The sequence below is a fragment of the Perissodus microlepis genome, chromosome 4, assembly GCF_051167445.1.
Source record: "Perissodus microlepis isolate ML-2025 ecotype Zambia chromosome 4, ASM5116744v1, whole genome shotgun sequence".
NCBI lineage: Eukaryota > Metazoa > Chordata > Actinopteri > Cichliformes > Cichlidae > Perissodus > Perissodus microlepis.
Genome location: NC_140464.1, coordinates 22,810,088 through 22,837,383, shown reverse-complemented (window position 1 = coordinate 22,837,383; position 27,296 = coordinate 22,810,088). Strand labels below are relative to the sequence as shown.

At 41.0% G+C, this 27,296-nt stretch overlaps 1 protein-coding gene across 6 annotated transcripts; it reads left to right on the top strand.

Annotated features, from left to right (window-relative positions):
* On the top strand, positions 1-23,081 carry adsl (adenylosuccinate lyase). 6 transcript variants are annotated; one of them, XM_084926509.1, is made up of 15 exons: positions 1-95; positions 6,282-6,485; positions 8,483-8,543; positions 12,181-12,248; positions 17,145-17,348; positions 17,436-17,480; positions 17,717-17,796; positions 17,908-18,079; positions 18,178-18,224; positions 18,336-18,426; positions 18,538-18,607; positions 18,685-18,832; positions 21,510-21,690; positions 22,001-22,177; positions 22,319-23,081. In XM_084926509.1, exons 3-15 carry the CDS (start codon positions 8,495-8,497, stop codon positions 22,403-22,405), a joined length of 1,419 nt encoding a protein of 472 aa, XP_084782635.1. In that variant the 5' UTR covers positions 1-95; positions 6,282-6,485; positions 8,483-8,494; the 3' UTR covers positions 22,406-23,081. The 6 variants fall into 6 exon arrangements, with proteins under 6 accessions (XP_084782635.1, XP_084782636.1, XP_084782634.1 ...); XM_084926510.1 differs by lacking the exon at positions 8,483-8,543; XM_084926508.1 differs by lacking the exons at positions 1-95; positions 6,282-6,485; positions 8,483-8,543; positions 12,181-12,248 and adding an exon at positions 14,351-14,618 and having other exon boundaries at positions 22,319-23,080.
* The last annotated feature ends 4,215 nt before the right edge of the window (positions 23,082-27,296 follow it).

Genomic DNA, 27,296 nt, shown 5'->3' with positions numbered 1-27,296 from the left:
CCAGATACAGCAAAGAAATGATCTACAACTTCAGCGACATAAAGAAGTTCATCACCTGGAGGAAGCTGTGGATTTTCCTCGCCAAAGCTGAGAAGGTTTGATATAATGATCTGCTGATACAAGCTTATGAAAGAAGTCGGCGACCTTTACAGAGCCCTATCAAGTTTCCTGCTCTAAACATAGTTATAAGGAGGTCTTACGAGTCGTGTGGATGCTACCCGGTGCTGACTGAGCAGACTGCTACCATACAGTAATCAGTGTCTGTAATGAACCGCTGATCTGTACCATAAGTCATCCTTGCGGGGGTTGTCGGAACTGTATGCGCAGTCGCACTAAGGACAGATGTGCTCAAAGGCATGCCCCGTAACGTGTAGGGAGTAGTCTGTCGCGGCAGGAGTAAGTTGTACAAAGTCCATGTAAGTTACGATAATACTTTGATAAGTATGATAAGTGTGTTTCTAATGTAAGGTATGTTGCTGCGCTTGTATTGTGAGCTATCTGAAAACCTTTTTATTCTGTACTTACGTTACTTACATCCATGTGCTATTTTTTTAGCTAGACATGTGTGTCATGCAAGCTAGCAGCACCCCACGAGAAACGGGCCGAAGTGTTTACCGGAGTTTTGCACCCTTGGCAAGCGGACTGAGGTATGTGATGAGAGGTGATCTGTTGTTATATTTTATTTAACCGAACTGTGTAACCCCTTGATGCTGTTTGAAGTAACCCCTTTTGTTTTATTTAATCTGTGACTGTATATCTCAGAATTACTTGTTTGAACTTGCCTGAATTAACTTAAGCTCATTGTTGTTATTGCTCATTGTTATAGTTCAAAAAGTACTGTACGGGTATCAATTTTTTCTTATTTTATAGTTTTCACGGTGCTCAACGTCCAGAGAATGAGCCGTGTGTGGAGAGGAAATAAATGGCTGCACCCGTTAGAGACTCTTCTGTCGTTCTTGATGCCAAGGGCTGCTACAGTGTCTTTGTCTGGAAGTCATAGGTCATATTTTAAATGAACATTTGGCTACGTCCACACGTACCCGGGTATTTTTGAAAACGGAGATTTTTCTATGCGTTTGCACCTTTCGTCCACACGTAAACGGCGTTTTCGGTCACTGAAAACGGAGATTTTTAAAAACGCCTGCCAGGGTGGATATTTTCGAAAACTCCGTTTTTGTATTTGCGTGTGGACGAAGAAAACTGAGAAAACGCAGCGTCAAAGGTGTGCGCCATTTTTGACGTCACACTGTGCGCCACGTTATTTTCGGTGAAATGAATTTCTACAATGCTGTTACTGTTAATTGTACTCTCTGCGGTGTTTAAATGCTTACATATACACACACAGTTACTGTCCCTCCACACATAGGACTCGGTTCTGCTTCTATGCCCCATCTTTGTTTACTATTTCCCACCGAGGCTTCTAGACTTCTGATTGGCCAACATTTCTATCGCCAACTGTTGCTTTGGCATGTTCCTAGCAGCATTTTCCTTCATTTTTGCGTTTACGTGTGGACGGGATTATTGTTTTAAAACGTAAAATCTCAGTTTTCAAAAATACCCGTAAACATTATGAGATTCTAAAATTGAAAATCTGCAGTTTGTATTTTCCCATCGCAGAGCCACGTGAGCTTCGACACGCATGCGTACATGTTCTGAATCATTTGAACAGCTGCTGCTCTCTCGACAGCGAATGTTACTGTGATGAACGAAAAGCTCTTCAAGTGGAAAAATTATTAACAGTAACTGTGGCTAAATGCTGTTGTGTTTGTGCTCTCTTCTCCTGACCCATTGTCCGCAACAGAATGCCAGTTTTCCTTCCTGAAAGATTCAGCCTATTCATGAGCCCTTCAGTACAAAATGAAGCTGAATTCCCAGGATCTAGAAAAGCATAGGTTATCAGTGACTGATTACCTTTCTTGGACTTCACTCTAACTGGTATTATGGATAGAGCACTATTTTGCTCACCGGCCCCAGTAACACCACTGCTTTGCACAGCACATGAAGGACCTTCATCTGGTGGTTCTCCCCCTCCTATAGTTTGCACTGAAACACTTTCCCTCTGCTTGGATTGGATATGTAAGAGTGTGGGGTGTTTCTGTTTACAGACTTTACACAAGAGACGTTTCCTACAGTCCTTGCTTCTGTGCCCAATGCGCAGACAACCAAAACACACACCATTCTCTTTCAAAAAAGATATCTTTCACAGTGCAACTTTCTTTCAAACAAAGGACAAATCCAACATATGCCCTGCTCCACAAAACAAGCAAACCTTGGTCACAACTGAACCACTTTCTCGCCTCAACACTGGCTCAATCTTCCCTTCCACCTTGGCCACTGTAGTAGCAAAACTACTCCTCTTAGCCTTAGGGTAATACTGAGACTTAACATTCCTCGCCTCTTTTCTGATGGCTGTCGGAGGATCCTGTATATCTCCAAACAATGAGTCACTTGCGATCTTAAGTTGCCTTTCGACAAACTCAACAACATCGCTAAAAACCACTTTACGTTGAAACCTCTCCTGCAGATTGCACACAACATTCCTCCACTTATCCCTGAGCTTATAAGGCAACCTTTTTATAACTGCTTGCATATTAGCAGAAACATCCAACTCATGCAAGGACTCAATGTCTCCCATTGCATTACAACATTGCCTTAATAAAAACCCATATTCCTGCAAAGCCTTCGCATCATCAGATTTTATAGGTGGCCATTTACTGACCCTTTCAATGTAGGCAGCAGCAATTCTCAACAAATTGCCAAAGTTCTCCTGGAGCAAAGATTTAGCTTCAGCATATCCATACTCAACAGGCATATACTGACAGCTTCTCACCATTTCTCTTGGATGGCCTCTAGTATATTGCTCGAGAAAATATAAACAATCCTTAGCACTGTGAGCTTTACTCTCCACCATGTGCTCAAAAGCTCTCATAAATGTTTGATATTGCAAAGGATCACCATCAAATAACTGAATGTCACGCCTTGGTAGCAAAAACAGAGACTGCTGCTCAGCCAATAAAGTTGTAATTTCATTTTGTTTCTTCAAAACTGTGACTAGATGATCATGACCCTCACTACCTTGCACTGTATGTGTAAGAGGTTTTGATTGTGCGTGAGACTGCGACATCATCCGAGTAGTCGAAACTGCACCTGGAAATACTTGATATAACTTCGTCTCTGACTGTTCCAATGAAACGACCTTAGGCTGAGAAATATTTTTAACCTTGGGCCTCACATCCAATACCTGCGCTTGATGATCACTTGCATCAACACCCTGATATGGTTGCTTTGGTAACACAGGTTTGAACGTCGGAGCATTAGGATTTAAAACGCCTAAATGCCCCTGCTCTCGTTCTAAATACGAATTCATTCCATCAGATTTACCATTAACAGCACTTGAGACTCGGGACATTTCAGAAGCTTTTAAAACATTCACCTTTGCTGCTGAAGCTGCTATTTCAGTTTCTAAGTCAAGCAGCTCCTTTCTTTTCTTAAGCTGTATTTCTTGTTCTTCCAAAGCATGCTTTTCTTTCAACAACCTCTGTCGAACAAGAAGGGCAGCCATGTCAGCCTCTGCCATTATGCGTGCTGACAAGGCAGATGAAACCATTGAGCCACTGAGTGATGATTTACTTTTCCTACAACTTTTGTTTCCAACATTAGAGATGCTATCACTTGGATTAACATCATCTACCACAGCACCTTTACCAACATTCCCGGTGTGCCTAGAAGCACCAGAACCATTTCCAGCAGGTAATACATCAGAAGACTCAACACTAGGTGGATTTAAATGTGGCAAATCAAGCTCAGACACCTGATTTTTACTCTGAGGGTTTCCCTTTGCATTATGAAGCCATTTCTTTATCTCTTCCATAAACTCAGTATTATGTGCTCGCACACTTATAAACCAAGCAGTTTGTTTTTCTTGCTCTTCTTGAGGAAGCAAAGGAAGCAAGGTTTCATGCAGATCAGTTGCCTCATTAAGCAACACAGACACATTCTCTAACTGAGCCTGAACAGTGGAAACATTATCTTCAGATTGCTTTAATTCTTTAATAACCTTTATGACCTTTTTAATTTTATTAATCTTAGTGTGACGTTCTGTTTGAAGCCTTTCAATCTGATTCTCCAAAGCCTTAGCAGTTGGTTTCAGCTGTCTTTTCTTTCCATCCACATCACCACGTTGTATTAATTGATGTGTCTCCATTTTTTTCAAAACATTACAATATCCAAACGCTGAACTGCACCTATGCCACACAGCTTCATTCCAACACATCAACTTGATGACATTCCCTTCAATAAACCTTGGACACACACACACACACACACACACACACAATTAACAGGAGCAATATCCCCCTCTATCTGCCTACTAAACCTAACTAACTCAACCTAGTCTTCCGTACATACTAGCGGTGGGTATTTATGTACCTCCATACCGTCAGCTGTGAGGAAGACAAACTGTCTTAAACACAAACTGTGGCGGTACTCCCAAGCCAATGGCTTCAGCCGCCTGATGCACAATAACTAGAAAGAAAATCAGTACAACGCCTAGTGCAGCTGTACTGCTGAAACCTAACAGGGGAATATGACTCCTGAAAGAAATCTATTTTGTGTAGCCACAGGCTTAATCTAAAAGATGCGTGGACAAAGGCAACAGCAAACTATAAAACTCATCTATATATAAATAATCCAATAAAACCTACAAAACCTTTCTGTTGACAATTTGTTGCGGACCCTCCAACCTATGGCCGCGGCAGGCTAAACATGAGGACACAGATGACGCGCAACGATAAACGCATAAAATACACTTCTGTACCATTTGCTCCTTTTATTCCACATGCAACTGTCCAATATATAAATCAGCACATGGGATTAACTATTAAACAAATGCACAGATTGCACAAACAAATAACTGCAACTCACCAATAACTGCACTAATTACAATTCCAACTTACAATTTGGCCTATGGCATCAATTAGTGCACAAATATACAAAAACCATCAAGTTCCAGTCAAAATACATCAAAATCATTCAAGCTGCGCTCAAGCTGCGGTCAACAGAAAGCCTCATGCTCACCCTACCTTTCTGCTCATCAACATCAGGTGCCGTGAACAGGTGAGTGCAACCACATTTATCATCTACCACACCCATGAGACACGCCCCACACCCGTGCACCAATACAATGAGTCCATTTAAACCAACCCACTTAGTCAAAAAGGAACAACTCATATGGCTCCTACAGTGGATATTGTGGATAATGGATAGTGGATAATGTGAGATCTTACCATGCCCTGGAGGACGGGGCTGTGGCTCCCCACACCCTCTAGCACATCATTACATGAAGGAACCTTTTAAAAAAACAAGCGCGTCCATGCTCACAGGTGTACACACGGGTGATCACACCCACAAACTACACCCTTTTTGGCTCCGACCTCAAAGCACACTGTGTTCTGTTGATCTTATGTGCTGCACAATAATGTTTAATATTTAGTATTTATTGTCATATTCCCATATATCATTGTGATGTTGTTTATTTTATTACTCTTGTTCTCTTCTGCTTGTTTTCTTTTTTCTTTCTCAACAGGTGATCCAGGTGATCGATAGATGCATTTTTTTTTCTGCCCATTCTGTTGGTTTTTATTTTTTGCCCTTGTCCCTCTTCTCAGCTGTTTCTCTTTCCCTCTTTCTTTCTCCCCTTCTTTCCCCCAGTCAAGTCTGTCCCGTATTCAGCAAGTGAAAATAAAATAAACAATAAAAGGTGAATCAAATGGACCATTACGGCAAGGCTGGGATGGTCAATTTGGTAAAGTAAATCCGTTGGGCATCTTTCTTTGCCTTTAGACAATAATTCTGATGGCAAAAGAGCCAAACGGGACAGGCAAAAAGAACAAAAAAAAAAAAAAAAGCAATGCAAGTCACTGTGTAACTTTTAGCCAAACATCCTTTCCATCAACAGAAGAGCCAATGCTGCAAATATGTGTATTTATAATAAAACATGTATTTATATAAAACATATTTGCATTTGTAACTGTTGATAAATGAATATCTTAAAAGTAAAGAACTGTATTATCAAGAGTCAAAAAGCTTCACATAAAAAGTAGTAAGTAGGAAGCAGCTTATAAGTAAACTCTGAAAATGAATGAAACCCTGCAGGAAATGGTTCAAAATTCATTCTGTAACTACAAGCACTTTTGTTTTGCCAGCTCTAAACTTTATGAGTTGCTTGTAGGAACGCTTCCTGTTTGTCATCATGTCTCTGTGTTCAATGTTCTCCTCCTCAGGCTCTGGGTCTGCCCATCACTGATGCTCAGATTGCAGAGATGGAGAGCCATGCAGAGGACATTGACTTTGCCATGGCGGCTGAAGAAGAGCGAAAGCTGAGGCACAATGTCATGGTGCACGCCCACACCTTTGCGCACTGCTGCCCCACAGCTGCTCCCATCATCCACCTCGGAGCTACGTCATGCTATGTGGGAGACAATACTGTAAGTATGACTATTGCATAAATAAACCCAGCAGTGATGCTGCCAGGCTGACAAAAAGTCAGAGCTCTTTTGAGCCAACCATCCCTTTAACGCTAACTAGTAATGACTTCATGAACTTCTTCACAAATAAAATTTTTATCATTAGAGAAAAAATTACCAATAATCATCCCACAGATGTAATATTATCTACAGCTACTCTTAGTACCATTGATGTTAAGTTACTCTTTTTCTCCAGTTGATCTTTCTGAGTTAACTTCAATAATTACTTCCTCCAAACCATCAACGTGTCTTTTAGACCCCATTCCTACAAAACTGCTCAAAGAAGTCCTGCCATTAATTAATTCTTCGATCTTAAATATGATCAACCTATCTCTAATAATCGGCTATGTACCACAGGCCTTCAAGCTGGCTGTAGTTAAACCTTTACTCAAAAAGCCATCTCTAGACCCAGCAGTCTTAGCTAATTATAGGCCAATCTCCAACCTTCCTTTCATATCAAAAATCCTTGAAAGAGTAGTTGTCAAACAGCTAACAGATCATCTGCAGAGGAATGGTTTATTTGAAGAGTTTCCGTCAGGTTTCAGAGCTCATCACAGCACAGAAACAGCTTTAGTGAAGGTTACAAATGATCTTCTTATGGCCTCTGACAGTGGACTCATCTCTGTGCTTGTCCTGCTAGACCTTAGTGCAGCATTCGATACTGTTGACCATAATATCCTATTAGAGCGATTAGAACATGCTGTAGGTATTACAGGTACTGCACTGCAGTGGTTTGTATCATATCTATCTAATAGACTCCAATTTGTGCATGTAAATGGAGAGTCCTCTTCACACACTGAGGTTAATTATGGAGTTCCACAGGGTTCAGTGCTAGGACCAATTCTGTTTACATTATACATGCTTCCCTTAGGCAGCATCATTAGAAGACATAGCATACATTTTCACTGCTATGCAGATGACACCCAGCTCTATCTGTCCATGAAGCCAGATAACACACACCAATTAGTTAAACTGCAGGAATGTCTTAAAGACATAAAGACCTGGATGCGGCTTCTTAATTAAGAGGCTTAATTCAGATAAAACTGAGGTTATTGTACTCGGCCCTGAAAACCTTAGAAATATGGTATCTAACCAGATTCTTACTCTGGATGGCATTACCTTGGCCTCCAGTAACGCTGTGAGGAACCTTGGGGTCATTTTTGACCAGGATATGTCCTTCGCACATATTAAACAAATATGTAAGACTGCGTTCTTCCATTTGCGCAACATCTCTAAAATTAGAAATATCCTGTCTCAGAATGACGCTGAAAAACTAGTTCATGCATTTATTACTTCCAGGCTGGACTACTGTAATTCATTATTATCAGGATGTCCAAAAAACTCACTGAAAAGCCTTCAGCTAATCCAAAATGCTGCAGCAAGAGTACTGACAGGGACTAGAAAGAGAGCATATTTCTCCTGTTTTGGCTTCCCTTCATTGGCTTCCTGTTAAATCCAGAATTGAATTCAAAATCCTGCTCCTCACATACAAGGTCTTAAATAATCAGGCCCCATCTTATCTTAATGACCTTGTAGTACCATATCACCCTATTAGAGCACTTCGCTCTCGCTCTGCAGGCTTACTTGTTGTCCCTAGAGTATTTAAAAGTAGAATGGGAGGGAGAGTCTTCAGTTTTCAGGCCCCTCTTCTGTGGAACCAGCTTCCAGTTTGGATTCGGGAGACAGACACTATCTCTACTTTTAAGATTAGGCTTAAAACTTTCCTTTTTGCTAAAGCACATAGTTAGGGCTGGACCAGGTGACCTTGAATCCTCCCTTAGTTATGCTGCAATAGATGTAGGCTGCTGGGGGATTCCCATGATGCACTGCGTTTTTCCTTTTCAGTCACCTTTTTCACTATGTGTTAATAGACCTCTCTGCATTGAAAAATCTGATATTTGGGGAAAATTATTATATGGGGTAGTACAATAGAATCCTGACTTTTTTCTTTTTTTTAGTGAGACCTTCACATGCAAGGAGTTCTGGGATGTTGCGGATTTACAACATTGGCCCGGTGTGGTAAATTGACACTGAAGACTGAATATGATATGAACATTAACTTTATTTGTATACAACTTTTCAAAACAATGTAACAAAGTGCTTTTCAGTAACAGAACAACAACAAAAACAATATGGGATCCAAATCCAAAATCTCAAATCCTCATTGAGTAGGCCATGTTGGCATGTCACTTTGTGGTGTGGTACTCCAAGAAACAGTTTTTGTCTTTCGTAAAGCACAGAAGTACTTTGCACTTCAGGCGGGCCATTTGCGTGTAGCCATTCTTGCACAGTCTGCAACGTCCACGTTTCTCAGCATGAATGGGAAAATGATCGTATCGGTCGAGTCTGACGTCAACCGATGGTGCAACGATCCACTGAAGTGGAGGTGGAGGTGGGGCAGCTTGATGGGATGTTGGATCATCTTCCAATGACGGTCGTCCTCTTTTCCTGCTGTTCAAGTCAGCCTGTTTGCCAACCTTGATGAGGGCATCTGCAACTTGAACACGGAAGTCAAGAAGTGGCATATACTTCTTCTCCTGCTTCTGGGTGAGATGACAGCGATAGAGGAGCCAGCCATTGACCAATGATCAATCAAGTAGTACAAGATGCGCAGGTACCAACGACGTGGGCGGATGTCAATGTGATAGAGAGCTGCAAACATGTCTGCTAAGTCTACTCCTCCCATATTGTGGTTGTACACCTTGAAAATGTGGGGTCTGTCCACTTCCACATATTTCTTCTCTTTCGACCACCTTCTGCATCTCTCAACAGGTTCAGGGCCAATGAAGGATGATGCCAGTAAAACTGCCTTGTTATCATACCACTTCACGATGGACATCCCACTTGTCTTTTCATATTTCACTTCATACGCACCATGCCCATCCTTTGAGAGTTCCTTGTCACTTTTGAGGGTACATCCACGGAGACGGTTACGATTGATGGTAGCAACTGTTAGAATTCCCATTTTCTTCAGTTCCACAATGAGTTCAGGGGAAGTGAACCAGTTGTCGAAGAAGCACTTGTAGTTTAGACCTTTTGGAACTTCTGACACGAGACGAAGCACAACTTCTCCGGCAACACCAAGTCCACGCTCATTGGTCACAGTCCCTTTTCCAGTGTATACTTCAAAGTCATAGACTAGTCCAGTGACACCTGCACGAGTAAAGACCTTGATTCCCCATTTTTGCGGCTTGTTCTTGATATACTGTTTCATTCCAATCTTTCCTTTGAAGGGGATCATCAGCTCATCAATGGAGTGGTTCTCTTCTGGTTCAACCTTCAAACAGTTGGCACGGACTTTCTCGAGTACTGGTCGTACCTTGAACAATGGATCGTATCCGGGCTCACCCTTTTGCTTCACATTGGTATTATCGTTCATGTGGATGTATGTACGCAGATTATCAAATCGCTTACGTCCCATGACTGTCGCAATTGGGTCATAGCGTGTTGCCGTCTGCCAGTACATGCGGTACGATGGCATACGCACTACGGTCATCAAGATGTGTAAACCAATGAATTGCTCTATTTCAGATGGGGTTGTTTTCAGTTCTGGGCCATTCTTCGTAGCTGCATACAGGTTAGATTGGTGAGAAATATGTTCAAACACGGATTTGTCCATGAACTGATCAAAATACCACTTTGGACTTGGTATTTCGTCTGGTGGAGGTGAGAATGCAGCTCCTCGGAATGAAGAGTCTATGTCAGCTGCTGGGGGTTTCCTCTGCCTCCAAGAAAACTCCTTGTTGACAGGAGCTGGGCCTTGCTGAGGTGCATTGTCATCTGGGACCTCAGTGTCACTGTCTGCATGTACGTTATGAATTTCAACATCAAGGTGGTTGGGATTAGCTTTTGCTATTGCTGCCAGTGGCTCATCATCATCAAGGCTGGAGTCAGACTCGTGTGCTTCAGGAGTATCCTCAAAATCTGGATCAGCAATTTTATCATCTGAAATGGATTCTGTGTCAGATAAAGCCCCACCAGGAAGGCAAATCAACTCAATGGCTTCCCTCACTGAGTAAAATTTTCGTCTGCCTGCCATAACACACTGCAAATCCTGCAAATAGAGTATTCTGTAAGATAGTTTGCCAAAAAATGCTTTAACACATTGATCTGTAGTAATATATGTGCCATGGAATTAGGCTACATCAGTTTTCATTACTGCACAGTAAAATGAACATCGTATTGTGCCATTGTTTTTGATCAAATCTGCCTCCGATTGTTTGTAACTTCACTCTAAATTATTTAATTTTACCTTCATTTTACCTTTATACCTTCAGTGACACCTCAAAGTAATATGTAAACATTGGTGATATGAAAATAACCCTAGTATGAACTGTTGATCAAAATATAGGCAAACTATTAGATAAAGCATGTGGCATCCAGTGGTACCTATCCGGCCACACATTGCAAATCTGCTACGTTGAAATAAAGCTGCCCCAGGGGAAAAATCCAGAAGAGATAAAATCCACTAATTGGCATTTACTGTATCTATATACACTCATGATTCTTCTGATGCAGTTTTGGTTTCAAATTAATGGAGGTTGATAGTGATAATTACATGAAATTGACGCCAAGAAAATCAGTGTCAGTGAACCCAAGGAAGCAGACGTGTTGGAAGTGGGATAACACTGCCATCTGGTGAGCAAGTGGGAAACTTTTTGTTGCTAATGCACAACCAAGTCCTGCAGTGGTACTTCTGAGTAAAAAAAAACTCATAAAATATGTATGTGGGGTAATCAGGTTGTAAGTAAGTAAGTAAGTAAAATTTTATTTATATAGCACATTTCTAGATAAAAGATCACAAAGTGCTTCACAAAGTATAAAACAAAAACAGTCAAAAGTTAACAAAATGCAATTTTAAAAAGATGTGTTTTTAGCTGTTTTTTAAAAGTAATCACTGAGTCTGCAGATCTTAAGTTCTGAGGAAGAGAATTCCACAGTCTGGCGGCCACAGTAGCAAAAGCTCTATCACCCTTGGTTTTCAGTCTTGTATACTGAATAACAAGTAGGCCCTGATCACAAGACCTCAGGGACCTACTAGGGGCATAGGGCTGTAAAAGTTCAATGATGTACGCTGGTGCTTGTTCTTGAAGAGCCTTAAATGTCAGAACCAGAATCTTAAAGTGGACTCTGAATTCAATGGGGAGCCAGTGCAGCTGTATAAGCAATGGTGTTACATGAGAGTATTTCGATGTTTTTGTCAGAAGCCTTGCTGCGGCATTTTGGACAATCTGCAGACGCTCCAAGGAGTTTTTGTTTAGACATGTAAACAGTGAATTACAGTAGTCCAATCGTGATGAAATGAATGCATGAATAACAATCTCCAGTTCAGTATGAGATACTATGGGGCTCAATTTAGAAATATTTCTTAAATAATAGAAACAGGACCGAACCAGAGATTTGACATGGACATCCAGGGTAAGAGCAGAATCAAAGGTTACCCCTAGGTTCCTGATAGACGATTTCACAAATGTTGAAAGAGGACCAAGAGCATTCATTATGTTAGGTACATGTCTGTCTGGAGCACATAGAAGGACTTCAGTCTTTGTTGTTAGTTTTTAACTGTTGCAAATCGGCAACGCCTGCCTCGAGAGGGTTAATCTTTTTCTCTTCCACAGCATGTCTTCATCCTGTCTTCCTTTTCTCACCCCAACAGGTCGCAGAGGATGGCCGCCCCTCCCTGAGCCTGGTTCTGCTGCAGGTTTCTTCCTGTTAAAAGTAGAGGTGGGAATCACCATACATCCCACGATACGATATTATCACAATACTTAACACACGATACGATATTATTGCAATTTTTTTAAATATTTTGCGATATTCAGATTCTGTACATAAAGGTAAACTTTATCAATATTCATTTTATCTAATATCAAAGTCTCATACTCAGTCTTTCTCTCATTTCAGTCAGTTTTATTGTTGACAAACTGAACGGTTTGTATTACAGTCTAGTCCAACTTAACTGAATGCAACCATCTGGTACAATTATAGCTATTCTGAACTATGCAATTTATGAAAACTATGCAGCCCATTCAGCAACTGAAGAATTTGAAAGTAAATTAAAACAAAATATAATTTTACATTAAATAAAAAAGTTTTAAACTTAATTAAAATAAAATGTCTTAAATTAAAATAAGTAAACTGTCATGTTTATTTCTGCCAAAAAAAAAAGTTAAACACATTTGGACAGTGAAGGAATGTCAGGATTCTTGCTCAGAAAAAGGAGCTGATCAACATGCTCTGAAGTCAGAGCATGTTCCAGTCCACAAAAACTTTTTTTGTAACAAAATATTGATTTCTGCTGTCCCTGTATCGATACATTATTAGCAAACAAAATATCACGATACTACACAGTATCGATTTTTTCCCCCACCCCTAGTTAAAAGGGAGTTTTTCCTTCCCACTGTCGCCAAAGTGCTTGCTCATAGGGGGGTCATATGATTGTTGGGTTCTTCTCTGTATGTATTATTGTAGGCTCTACCTTACATTATAAAGTCAGATGTCTATTCATATTAATGTACAGAATTCACCTGCTTGCTGCTACTACTGCACATTCACCCAATGTGTGTGTGTGTATATATATATATATATATATATATATATATATATATATATATATATATATATATATATATATATATATATATAACATTCTTCCTCTACCACCCCCCCCATTTTTGCACATGTCGAGGAGCGTGTCAGGCTACATTTCACTGTGTGTTATACTTGTATAACTATGCATGTCACAAATAAAGAACCTTGAACCTTGAGGTGACTGTTGTTGTGATTTGGCGCTATATAAATAAAATTGAATTGAATTGAAAATTGAATATAAATAGTTTTTCAAACAACAAAGAACAAATTTTATTTTCCAAAATTACAACAACAGAAGGCAGTTGTTTCAAAATTTTCTTGAATATTATAGGTATTTAAAAAAAGCTCAAGACACTACAATAGGCCAGCAGGAAGAAATTCACAAATTGAAGGAAGCTGTAGATCCACATATGATAACGCTGAAATTTTTGTTGAAATAGTCTTGATTTATCTGTTTCTTTTGGGTTAGGGTTAGGGTTAGGGTTAGAAAAAGGTTAGAAAAAAAATAAGGAACCCCGTGTATACCCTATACAACAATACACTGAAAATTTGACAAATAAAATAGATGAAATTGCATTTTTTGTGAGTTATTTAATATTAGATAAATGCAACTGATAAGCACAGATTTTTCATCATTCTTATATGCTTGGGTCAGCGGTAATGGTAGCAAAGCTATCTTTGCCTGCAGGGGTGCGGAAAGGATTTTCCAGGGTGCAGAGCTGGGTCTCCAATTTAGTGAGCCTGACCTCCAGAGCTGCAAATATGCAATATGCCTTACAAGTATCATTATTACCTAACGAGGCAGAGAAGTAGCGAAAGATCTGACACACTGAGCATTGAGGAAAATACAGGAGCAACAAGTGAAGGAGCCACTGGCTCAACTACAATCTATAATAAGCTAGAAAATTCAAAAGGACAAAGTGAATAAATAATGTGAATATAATTACCAGGTGATTCAACGAGTTTGACTTTTTGCTGGCAATGTGGACCAAGCTCTCATAATGTGCCAGAATATCTTTCTGGAGCATCTTATGGCATCATTTCATGGACTCACCATAAACAGCTGTGAGAGTGCCACTAGGGATGCCACAGCTTGGTGCTGAGGCCACAAAGAAGAAGCAGAGCCGTTTCACATAGAAAAGTCTACGAGATCAAAGGCTGACTTCTTGGCACAAAATGCATTCAAATTACACGAAATAAGGTAGGTGTTACTTTCGCAGTCCACTAGGGGCCAGTAATGCAACTGTAAGTTGGTTCAACTGCTATAAAGAACCCCAGAGGAAGAAGAAAAAGAGCGGGGCGGGGGAAAGAAGCTGAAGACCCTGTCGCTACCCCGCAGTGTTCACTTTTCTAGAAACCATGGCCGGAGCAGAAGAGATGAATAAGTATCGCTCACCTCTGGTGTCCAGATACGCCAGCAAAGAAATGAGCTACAACTTCAGCGACAAAAAGAAGTTCACCACCTGGAGGAAGCTGTGGATTTTCCTCGCCAAAGCTGAGAAGGTTTGATATAGTCCGCGACCTTTACAGAGCCCTATCAAGTTTCCTGCTCTAAACATAGTTATAAGGAGGTCTTAAGAGTCGTGCGCATGCTACCCGGTGCTGACTGAGCAGACTGCTACCGTACAGTAATCAGTGTCTTTGTCTGGAAGTCAGGTCATATTTTAAATGAACATCTGTCAACATTATGATGAGATTCTAAAATTGAAAATCTGCAGTTTGTATTTTCCCATCGCAGAGCCACGTGAGCTTCGCATGCGTACATGTTCTGAATCATTTGAACAGCTGCTGCTCTCTCGACAGCGAATGTTACTGTGATGAACGAAAAGCTCTTCAAGTGGGAAAATTAGTAACAGTTACTCTGGCTAAATGCTGTTGTGTTTGTGGTATCTTCTCTACTGAGGTTTTTTTTGACCTGTCTGACCTATGACCCCTTTGACAGGAGAGAGGTACTTGATTGTCTGGAACCAATCTGTAGTGCTGTAGGAAAGTGCTGTTTGTAAAGTAAAACATGCTGAAATTAACGGCAACATTTTTCCACATTTAGCTCAAAACGAGTCCTTTTTTACAACATTTAGTAAAATATTTGTAACTTTTCATATTTAAAACACAATTTTAAATGTTAAATCTAAATGTTAAATCTATATATTATATTTAAATCTAAATGCTAAATGTTAAATCTAAATGTGTAGGCTAACATGCAAATTTATTGTAGGGATCAACGGAAATACCAAAATAAAAGCTTTCCGAAAACCTCCGGTGCAAAAGTGTGCCGGTAGTGGTCAGACACGTTCTCACTCCCTAAGCCTAATATTTTACGCTAGGTGACAAATCGTCAACATTATATGCTTTCGGGTACCCAACACATTCCTAAATGACGGCATCGGAAAAAGGAGAGCGCATGAGAACCGTTTGGACTCAATCTACACATGTTCGTTCATTTTCTGAAAATCGCTTTGGAAAACACTATTTTACGTCATTTAACAGCTAGTTATGGTTAGGGATAAGGTTAGGTTTAGGGCTGGAACACATGGCTGGAACGTCTATTACGGCGGGACCGTCATTCCACTGGAATTCAGCCATAACCCGTCGCGGACCATGAGAAAGCACGTCCAGCGATTTAGCTGAAAACATCGGAAGATCCGTTTTGTCGGCCATCCAAAGGTTCAGCAGTAGTGCACTCTCAGCAGCTGCAGTCTCCACTTCACAATCGCTGCAGCACATGTCCAGCAAAATCGCTGGACATGCTCGTAGGCAAGAAGTGAAGCAGCTCATGGCGGGGAGAAGTGAGGGGGAGAGCAGACACAATCTGACCACTACTGGCACACTTCTGCACCGGTGGTTTTCGGAAAAAATTTATTTTGGTATTTCCGTTGATCCCTACAATAAATTTGCATGTTAGCCTAAATATTTAGTTTTCTGTAACATTTAGATTTAACATTTAGATTTAACATTTGATGAAAAGTTACAAATATTTTACTAAATGTTTTAAAAAATTACTCGAAAAAACATGTTTTTGTTTTGAGCTTAATGTAGAAAAATGTTGCCGTTAATTTCAGCATGTTTCACTTTACAAACGGCGCACCATAATTTTCCACCCGGACAACAAAATTGAAAAAACATATCCCAGATTAGCCAAGCCAATTCCAGTTTACAACAATGGCTACTACTACTGCAGGTACTTAGTTTTAATATTACTCTTATTACTCTTTCTGGGTCGCAAAATAAACTTTTAACATATTTCCAGGTGAGAATGTAGCTGTGTAAACGTCAAATATCTGAGCCGGCGAGAACAGCAAACTCCCGACACATCGTTTTCAAACCCCCGCGGTCTTTTGCTGCGGAGGTTAAACATGATATATAAGTCACTTAAATAACTTAAACATGTTATTCTGAAGGCTAGACCGTCCCATTTCAGTTGCTCACTTCCGGTCTACCCGGCTTTCGGAGGACCTGGCCCACTTAGACCGCGAAGGCCGGGTCTGCCAGAAAATAATAACGGTGACATGTAACTTATTTTATCCGATAAATAAACACTGTAAACTTCAAGTTTTTTGTATATATATGTATTCCCTCCCCCTTTGAATGTCTCCCTAATTCTGAGGTCTCAAGGTTGGCAAGTATGATCACGGGACTACGGTGTCCCAACAGAATATACAGTCCAGTCTAATCAGCATATTGAGCGCCCGTGCCTCCTCACGAGGACAGCACATGATGATCAAAACTGGAGAAAAGACATGCTGACAGACAGACTAATGACTAATAAACAGCAGGCTGTTTGCTATCAGCTTAGCAATGCAAGTCACTGTGTGATTTTTACCCAAACATCCTTTTCATCAACAGAAGAGCCAATGCTGCAAATATGTGTATTTATAATAAAACTTGTATTTATATAAAAACATATATTTGCATTTGTAACTGTTAATAAATGAATATCTTAAAAGTAAAAAACTGTATTATCAAGAGTCAAAAAGCTCCACCTCCATTCCTGTTTGTCATCATGTCTGTGTTCAATGTTCTCCTCCTCAGGCTCTGGGTCTGCCCATCACTGATGCTCAGATTGCAGAGATGGAGAGCCATGCAGAGGACATTGACTTTGCCATGGCGGCTGAAGAAGAGCGAAAGCTGAGGCACGATGTCATGGCGCACGTCCACACCTTTGCACACTGCTGCCCCACAGCTGCTCCCATCATCCACCTCGGAGCTACGTCATGCTATGTGGGAGACAATACTGTAAGTATGACTATTGCACAAATAAACCCAGCAGTGATGAGTTTTGAGTCTTTAAAGCTTCTCATGTTTGTCGTTTCTCTTCTTCAGGATCTCATTGCATTGCGTGATGGCTTCAACATCCTCTTGCCTAAGGTGAGACTCACCTGTTTGTCCAGAAATTCTATGAAAACAGTGCATTTCATAGAATTGAATTCATGAAAAATTATATTTAAAGATTACAGGACAATCTATGCAACATATTGGTTACATTTATTATGCATCTTCACTGCTTCTGGGAGCTAAAGATCAAAGTTGGCTGTTTGTAGCCCACGATGTAAAATAAGTTTGACACCCTGATTTGCATCATTAAAGGCTTGTTTTTCCTGCAGCTGGCCAGAGTCATCGACCGGCTGGCAAACTTTGCAGAGGAATACACTGACCTCCCCACGCTCGGCTTTACACACTTCCAGTGAGTCCGACTGCAGCTGCAGTGTTTTCATAGGCCTTCATCAGACTGATAGAGCTGTCTAACTTTGATGTCAAACACACCCACTGTGCCCCTCTCCTCCTCTCTGTACAGGCCTGCCCAGTTGACCACAGTGGGGAAGCGAGCGTGTCTGTGGCTGCAGGATTTGGTGATGGATGTGAGGAACCTGGAGCGAGCCCGCGATGATCTTCGTTTCCGTGGAGTCAAGGGGACCACAGGCACCCAGGCCAGCTTCCTGCAGCTCTTTCAGGGGGACCATGACAAGGTATAAACAACCATAAGAACCACGTGGGTGCTTTCTGAAGTCCCACAGCACCGTATTGTGATGACTTTTTAATGTCAGTTTTCCTTTTGTGCCCCCAGGTGGAAGAGCTTGACAAGATGGTGACAGAGATGGCTGGCTTTAAGAAGTGAGTATCAAACTCCTGTCTCCAATATTGACTGACATGTTTTTATAACATGGTCCAAGCAGGAACAGTTTGAAACACAGGCTATAACTAATTTGTTCCATTCTTATCCAGAGCCTACCTGGTGACTGGACAGACGTACAGTCGCAAAGTGGACATAGACTGCCTGTCCACGCTCGCTAGTTTGGGAGCTTCTGTGCACAAGGTGAGGAAATGTCTCCATTTAGTGGTGGTTAAAGAAACTTGGGTCTTGAGCTCAGGATTTTCAAAAAGCTGATGTAACTGAGTCTAAACTTTATACTGTCGTCTGCTGTAGATCTGCACAGACATCCGCCTGCTGGCCAACCTAAAAGAGATTGAGGAACCTTTTGAGAAGGAGCAGATTGGTACGTTCGCTCATTCAAAAGCACTTTTTAACTGTAAACCGTGCCTCAGCCTAAAGCTTTGCCTGCTCCTCTTCCAGGTTCCAGTGCTATGCCCTACAAGAGGAACCCCATGCGTGCAGAACGCTGCTGTAGCTTGGCCCGACATCTGATTGCGTTGATGGCCGACCCTCTGCAGACTGCCTCAGTGCAGTGGCTGGAGAGGACACTGGATGATAGTGCCAACAGGTCAGCCCACAAAGACACACTTACGCTGCTGTGAATTTGGTATGATGCAGTTCTCCTCTGTGAAGTAGATATTACATCAGTGTGGAAGCGTACAATAAATAGTAGTGAACAATGATTCCCAATTACAGGATTTGTACGGGTGCTTGAAATCCTTAAAAATGCTTGAATTTTAATATTTTTCAAGGTCAAGTTATATAAGAATCAGTCCATTCACTGTCTGAACAGAGTTTCGGCATGTTACTTTTGCACTGTTTTGCATGTTCTGGCACATGTTGTTATTACGTGGCTTGATTAAGGTACACATTAGGCTGATATCTGGGGCCAGAGCTGAAACTGTTCTTGGCCAGCAGTGTGTCTACAACTGGCCCGTGGCTGCACACCACCTACGGATGGCCCACACACCCCAAAGAATGACGGCCCTTTGGTGGCCCAGCTCAGGTTTGCCAGAGGTAATCCACACATGGGCCAGCACAGGACCACCAGTGTGTATGCAACTGGCCTTGTGCTGGCCCATGTGTGGGCCACCTCTGGCAAACTAGGTCTGGGCCACCAAAGGGCCGTCATTCTTTGCGGTATGCGGGCCATGTGTAAGTACATTGTGTGGGCCTGATCCGGGCCATACCAATTTTGCTATGTGGGATTATGTTCAAAGCCTCTTCCAGTCAGTGCTGTTCTCCATGACTGTCTTACTGTACATGATGTTATTAGCACAAACACTTCAAAGATAATCATTTAGGACTTTAACAATAATACAGACAACAATGTAGTTAAACAACTTACAGTTAGTTTTATTGGGAATTAACTTTAACCTGTTAGGCCTCCAGGGGTTTTCTGAGCTTTTTGTTTTGTGTTGTTGTGTTTTTTTTTCTTTCTTCAAGTCGAGATGAATATCTTTACAAGTTGATTTGTTCACATTTGCACATCTTAATTATTAAGAGAAATGTTTTGTTTTTGGTTTTTTTGAGTTTGTACACTATATGCATATAACACAACCTTTTCCTTTCTCAGTATTTTTATGCAGTGCGTTTTTCTCTATTTTAAAGGGGGAAAAAAAGGACATTTAAGTTGACCTAAGACAGACCATCCCAAAGTGTGGGGCCCGCCCCCTGGGGGGGAGCAGAGCCATTGCAGGGGGGGGGGGGGCGCGGTATGAAAAGCAAAAAACAAAAAACCAACGCTTGGACACTGCTAGCACGGGGCGCCCACACTAACGCAAAGCAGGAGATGAAGCATCGCTGAATATGTTTCCCGCGCTGGGCTCTCCAAATCACGGACAAACAGTATCCCACATTCTTGATTTTTAGTTCACAAACACTTGTTGTAATGACTAACTACTCCTGATATTTTGGAGATGTTATCTCTTTATACAGTAAAGTTAGTGCGGGATACAAATAATATCAGGCTGATCCTGCCACAATTTGTTCCCCCTGTGTAAATCACGGACTAACAGTATCCCACAGTTGTTTATGTTTTTAAGCCCATTTTGCACAGAGAGGTATTTGTTGAAAAATGTATTGATAGCAATGTTGAATATTATTGCACAGGAAAAAAACAACTACATGTAAAATAATCACACCGTGATGCCTCTGCCTTTCTAAATGGAGGGACGGTAACTGCGTGTGTGTATGTAAGCGTGTAAAACCTGCAGATAGTCAGATTAACAGTATTTTGTCTCTATCTGCCATTCTGCTATTCATCTCATGTAAACAATAACGTGGCGCACAGCGTGACGTGAAAAAAGGCAAATACCATTGACGTTGTGACGAACTCTGTATTCCTCGTCCACACTTAAACGCAAAAAAGGAGTTTTAAAAATCGCCGTTTTCGGTGATTCGAAATGCTGTTTACGTGTGGACGGAACAGCTGCGTTTTCAAAAATACCCGTGTAGGTGTGGACGTAGTGTAAAAGAGTTAGTAGTTTATTTCCTTACTACCTGTAATTTATTGCAGATTACTTGTATTTGCTTAATTGTTTACTAAATGTTTGAGGTGTGAAATAAACCGCAATGGAGCAAAATATGGGTGTGTGTGGTTGGAGGATGTGTTTGTGCGTGCGTGCACGCGCGAGGGGGGCGGGGTCGCGAACATTTTTCTTGTCAAACAAAGGAGGGCCTAGCAAAAGAAGTTTGGGAACCACTGACCTAAGATGATTTGTTTTAATTTTTACATGGTCTTACTAAGGTGATGCCAAGTGAAACATGCATTATTTTATTTTATTTTATTTTTTTTTTGGTAATCTACTGGAAAAGCTTGAAAATGGACCTTGAAAGTGCTTGAATTGGACCCTGAAAAATGCATATGAACCCTGCAATTAGGAGTGGGTATCCCAAGTGGAGGGCCACAGTGACTGTCCACTTTTTTAAGGAGACTGTTTTTAAAAGTGGATTTCTCCTTCATTTTTTCCACTGACACTTCAGGAAATCCATGAGAGTTTGAGGCCTTGAACCAAGCCAAACAGCTAAGAGAGGAATTGTGGCCATAAAGGGAAAACGGGGGGAAAAAAAGAAAAGAAAGCAAGAGTAAAAGACTATGTACATAATTGCGTTAATGGTTAAAGAACTACACATCCTACAATGCATTGCACATTGTTACTCAGGATTCAGTGGTTGAGTAAAAAGCTGTTACTTGTGATTATTGATGGTTTCTTTCCTCTCTTCTCTGCCTTGCTCCTGTGCAGGAGGATCTCCCTGCCCGAGTCCTTCCTGACAGCAGACATCATCCTCAGCACGCTGCAGAACATCACAGAGGGTCTTGTGGTCTACCCCAAAGTCATCGAGAGACACATCCGCCACGAGCTGCCCTTCATGGCCACAGAGAACATTATTATGGCGATAGTGAAGGCAGGAGGCAACAGACAGGTAGGAGAAAATACCCTGTGAGGAATTCTCCTCTGTGAGTCAGAATGGACACAATAATAATTTGAACATAACTGGATGAATGCATTTTTGCTTAATCAGGAGAGATGGTTTACTGGGCAGAAAATGCCAGTGGTAACCAGAAAAACAGATGACTGAAGTGAGATCATCTTACTGACTAGTAACCAGTGTTATGACCATTTAAATGAAGAAGCTGATTACCAATAACCAGACTTGACATGGAGACCTAACAACATGGCTGTTAAAGTCAGCTCCACTTTAATGTTTCTGTTTTTTCCTGTGTCTCCTTCAGGAGTGCCACGAGAAAATCCGTGTTCTCTCCCAAGAGGCAGCAGCTGTGGTTAAACAGGAAGGTGGAGACAATGACCTGCTGGCCAGAATCCAGCGAGACCCATACTTTGCACCCATTCTAGGGCAGCTGGATGCTTTGCTGGACCCCAAGACCTTTATTGGGCGTGCTCCACAGCAGGTACAGCATGAACAGCCTTATTTTTGTTCAGTCTGACAACAGATGAATGTTTTCATCCAAGCCGCAGCTCCCCTATTACTGCAGCTGTGTCGGTTGCCCCCCTTGATGACAGTTTCTTTTCTTGTTCCTGCTCCTCTTCAGGTGAAAATGTTCCTGGCTGAAGAAGTACGCCCCCTACTGGAGCCGTATAAGGCCAATATGGACGTCAAGGTTGAGCTTGTGCTTTAAAACATCAGTGATGTCTTAAGCTGGTTTTATGGTCGAGCAGAGTTTGCTGTCCACTCCACTCTAGGGACTGACCGTCTGTCTGCCTGGAGTGAGCTCTGTTGTCAGATTGAGGCAGCGCATAAAGTGTGTGGTACAACCAGTGTGTGGGCTGCTCTTGCTTGTACTGTTGTTGGTCAACCAGCCACGGTGGAGAGTGAAATTATAATAGATGAGATGAAGCGAGACCGATAAAAACAGTAAAAGGGGGGGGGGGACTATCCATAACGTGAAATTTCAAGTTATGTATTTCAAACTAATGAGCTAAAATTTAGTCATGGCTCTGCCAATCAGGAAGCTCTGTGAAGGTATGTTCTCTCTCTTTCTTTTTTTTTTTTTTTTTTTTTTTTTTTTGTTACCGGGAAGAAGAAGGTGGAAAGCATCAGCTGCACAATACTCCAGCTGCTGGTCATTAATGAGTTAACCACTGTGTATTTTCACACTGGATTTACAACTGATGAAATCTTGTGTTGCTAAAAGAATCACATGACATTATCAGCACAACAGTAATTTGTTCTTGTTGATTATACATTGATAGCAAACTGGTGCTATTGCAACCTGCCTGGGTTAGGGTGTTTCATTTGTCATTGACGCAGTGTTATTGTTTGCTTGAAATAAATAAAACATGAATGATAAAACTGTGTGGGGTGAATTTATTAAAGCTATGCCCTCTTTATAGACGAGAAGCAAACGTTCTGAGTGCATGATGGGGTTTAACAACATTCGTCATCAGCTGTATCCTTGTGTCCAAATCTAGCATAACACTGACTCGAAGTCCTTTAAACAGATGAAGTCAAGTTGCTTTATCTCACACTCCACTACATAATTTGCCAGTAATCCATTTTTGTATCTATTATGTATTTTTTGACTTGTTCATCACCATAATAATGTTCTCTGTGGCCATGAAGGGCAGCTCGTGGTGGATGTGTCTCAGTGACTTTGGGGTAGACCACAAGACCCTCTGTGATGTTCTGCAGCGTGCTGAGGATGATGTCTGCTGTCAGAAAGGACTCGGGCAGGAAGATCCTCCTGCCCAGGAGCAAGGCAGGGAAATGAAGGAAGAAACCATCAGTAACAACAAGTAACAGCTTTTTACTCAACCACTGAATCCTGAGTAACATTGTGCAATGAACACTGTATCACAATCATTCGAGTCTTAATTGTAGAGATTTACACCAACTCTGGACTCCATATTCATCAACACAATCTATCATGATGTTATTTGAAGCTCAGCCAAGCATGTCTCACTTATAGCTGGTTAAATGTTTTAGTTATAATCTCACCACTTCAACCAGTAATCTACTACTTCCAGCTGCTAAACCATTTAACAGCTTTGAGTGACCAAATTCATCTTTCATGATGTTTACTTAATAAATAAAACAGTGTTTGCACTTTTATCTTGCTTTTAGTTAATGTTAACCCATATTGTCACTCATAGCTATACTTTTAGCAAATCATTTTTTTTTTTTTAACCACCCAGTCATGGTTTATTTAACCAATACCATTCTCAAATTTGTTGACTTTCACTCAGGTGTTCAAAAAACATTTTTTACAGTTGAGAAAATTTCTTCATGTAAAATCTGGCTAACGCAGAAGCTAAACTTGAGCTACCTAATCCTAATTAAGAATCATTGTTCCCTACTTATTGTATGTGTCTACATTAATGCAACATCTTTTTCAGAGTTATAGCATCATATCAAATTCACAGCTGTGTAAATGTGTCCATGGTGGCTGTATAGTCAGGACCTGGTAGCATGCACATGATTATTAAGACCTCCTTTATTCTCCGCAGACCCAGGAAAAAAGGTATTTTGATTTTGTTATATATATATATAAAAATCAAGTAGCGGGATGTTAAAAACCACATTGCAAAAACTTTTGTTTTTAACTAATTTAAAGTTTACAACATGTGCACTTCAATATAATCCACCCACTGTTATCATCTTCAATGCCCTGTACCAACACAGAGCAGAGCAGCTATCTGAACGCTACCCCAACAGAGGTTGATTATCTTGTTAATAATTTCACCTCCTCACTATGTACGACTCTGGATACTGTAGCTCCAGTGAAAACTAAGGTCTCTAATCAGAAGTACCTGACTCCGTGGTATAATTCTCAAACACGTACCCTAAAGCAGATGACTCGTAATCTGGAGAGGAAATGGCGTGTCACAAATTTAGAGGATCATCATTTAGCCTGGAGAAATAGTTTGCTGCTTTATAAGAAAGCCCTCCGCAAAGCCAGAACATCTTACTATTCATCACTGATTGAAGAAAATAAGAACAACCCCAGGTTTCTCTTCAGCACTGTAGCCAGGCTGACAAAGAGTCAGAGCTCTGTTGAGCCAACCATCCCTTTAACGTTAACTAGTAATGACTTCATGAACTTCTTCACAAATAAAATTTTTATCATTAGAGAAAAAATTACCAGTAATCATCCCACAGATGTAATATTATCTACAGCTACTCTTAGTACCATTGATGTTAAGTTAGACTCTTTTTCTCCAATTGATCTTTCTGAGTTAACTTCAATAATTACTTCCTCCAAACCATCAACGTGTCTTTTAGACCCCATTCCTACAAAACTGCTCAAAGAAGTCCTGCCATTGATTAATTCTTCGATCTTAAATATGATCAACCTATCTCTAATGGTCGGCTATGTACCACAGGCCTTCAAGCTGGCTGTGGTTAAACCTTTACTCAAAAAGCCATCTCTAGACCCAGCAGTCTTAGCTAATTATAGGCCAATCTCCAACCTTCCTTTCATATCAAAAATCCTTGAAAGAGTAGTTGTCAAACAGCTAACAGATCATCTGCAGAGGAATGGTTTATTTGAAGAGTTTCAGTCAGGTTTCAGAGCTCATCACAGCACAGAAACAGCTTTAGTGAAGGTTACAAATGATCTTCTTATGGCCTCTGACAGTGGACTCATCTCTGTGCTTGTCCTGCTAGACCTCAGTGCAGCGTTCGATACTGTCGACCATAATATCCTATTAGAGCGATTAGAACATGCTGTAGGTATTACAGGTACTGCACTGCAGTGGTTTGTATCATATCTATCTAGTAGACTCCAATTTGTGCATGTAAATGGAGAGTCCTCTTCACACACTGAGGTTAATTATGGAGTTCCACAGGGTTCAGTGCTAGGACCAATTCTGTTTACATTATACATGCTTCCCTTAGGCAGCATCATTAGAAGACATAGCATACATTTTCACTGCTATGCAGATGACACCCAGCTCTATCTGTCCATGAAGCCAGATAACACACACCAATTAGTTAAACTGCAGGAATGTCTTAAAGACATAAAGACCTGGATGGCCGCTAACTTTCTGCTTCTTAATTCAGATAAAACTGAGGTTATTGTACTCGGCCCTGAAAATCTTAGAAATATGGTATCTAACCAGATTCATACTCTGGATGGCATTACCTTGGCCTCCAGTAACGCTGTGAGGAACCTTGGAGTCATTTTTGACCAGGACATGTCCTTCAACGCACATATTAAACAAATATGTAAGACTGCTTTCTTCCATTTGCGCAACATCTCTAAAATTAGAAATATCCTGTCTCAGAGTGACGCTGAAAAACTAGTTCATGCATTTATTACTTCCAGGCTGGACTACTGTAATTCATTATTATTAGGATGTCCAAAAAACTCACTGAAAAGCCTTCAGCTAATCCAAAATGCTGCAGCAAGAGTACTGACAGGGACTAGAAGGAGAGAGCATATTTCTCCTGTTTTGGCTTCCCTTCATTGGCTTCCTGTTAAATCCAGAATTGAATTCAAAATCCTGCTCCTCACATACAAGGTCTTAAATAATCAGGCCCCATCTTATCTTAATGACCTTGTAGTACCATATCACCCTATTAGAGCACTTCGCTCTCGCTCTGCAGGCCTACTTGTTGTTCCTAGAGTATTTAAAAGTAGAATGGGAGGCAGAGCCTTCAGTTTTCAGGCCCCTCTTCTGTGGAACCAGCTTCCAGTTTGGATTCGGGAGACAGAAACTATCTCTACTTTTAAGATTAGGCTTAAAACTTTCCTTTTTGCTAAAGCATATAGTTAGGGCTGGACCAGGTGACCCTGAATCCTCCCTTAGTTATGCTGCAATAGACGTAGGCTGCCGGGGGATTCCCAAGATGCATTGAGTTTTTCCTTTCCAGTCACCTTTCTCACTCACTATGTATTAATAGACCTCTCTGCATTGAATCATATCTGTTATTAACCTCTGTCTCTCTTCCACAGCATGTCTTTTATCCTGTCTTCCTTCTCTCACCCCAACCGGTCGCAGCAGATGGCCGCCCCTCCCTGAGCCTGGTTCTGCCGGAGGTTTCTTCCTGTTAAAAGGGAGTTTTTCCTTCCCACTGTCGCCAAAGTGCTTGCTCATAGGGGGTCATATGATTGTTGGGTTTTTCTCTGTATCTATGAAGCGCCTTGAGGCGACTTTTGTTGTGATTTGGCACTATATAAATAAAATTGAATTGAATTGAATTGAACTTCAGTGCACTTCAGTGCACAGGAAGAGTTCATTGATCACGAATGTGAAACTAACAAAATTTAAGAGCTGGTTAAGAAAATTAAATGCTCCACTGAAATCTTTGTAAGCAGGGTATTAAAACATATCTAAATAACAACATCATAAAATAGTAGATCATGGGCCAGCTTAGAAGTCATTGACAGTTGTAGGCCTCTGGTCTAGGAACAAATGATTACACTGGGCTTTCTATTTCACAAAAGTCCATTCATCTATGATATCTGTGGAAGCACTGTGATTTTTTTTTTTTTGGAGACACAGAAGAACATTTGGTACTTCACACATCTCACATTTATTTTACTGTTGCACCGAAGCATTCTACAC

What these genes read in the sequence shown, in the direction of transcription:
- adsl (XM_084926508.1), top strand. Translation starts at nt 14,475, where the DNA reads ATGGCCGGAGCAGAAGAGATGAATAAGTATCGCTCACCTCTGGTGTCC. An exon ending in TCAACATCCTCTTGCCTAAG is followed by an intron (nt 17,481 to 17,716) that starts GTGAGACTCACC and finishes TTTTTCCTGCAG; the next exon opens with CTGGCCAGAGTCATCGACCG. An exon ending in AGGCAGGAGGCAACAGACAG is followed by an intron (nt 21,691 to 22,000) that starts GTAGGAGAAAAT and finishes TGTCTCCTTCAG; the next exon opens with GAGTGCCACGAGAAAATCCG.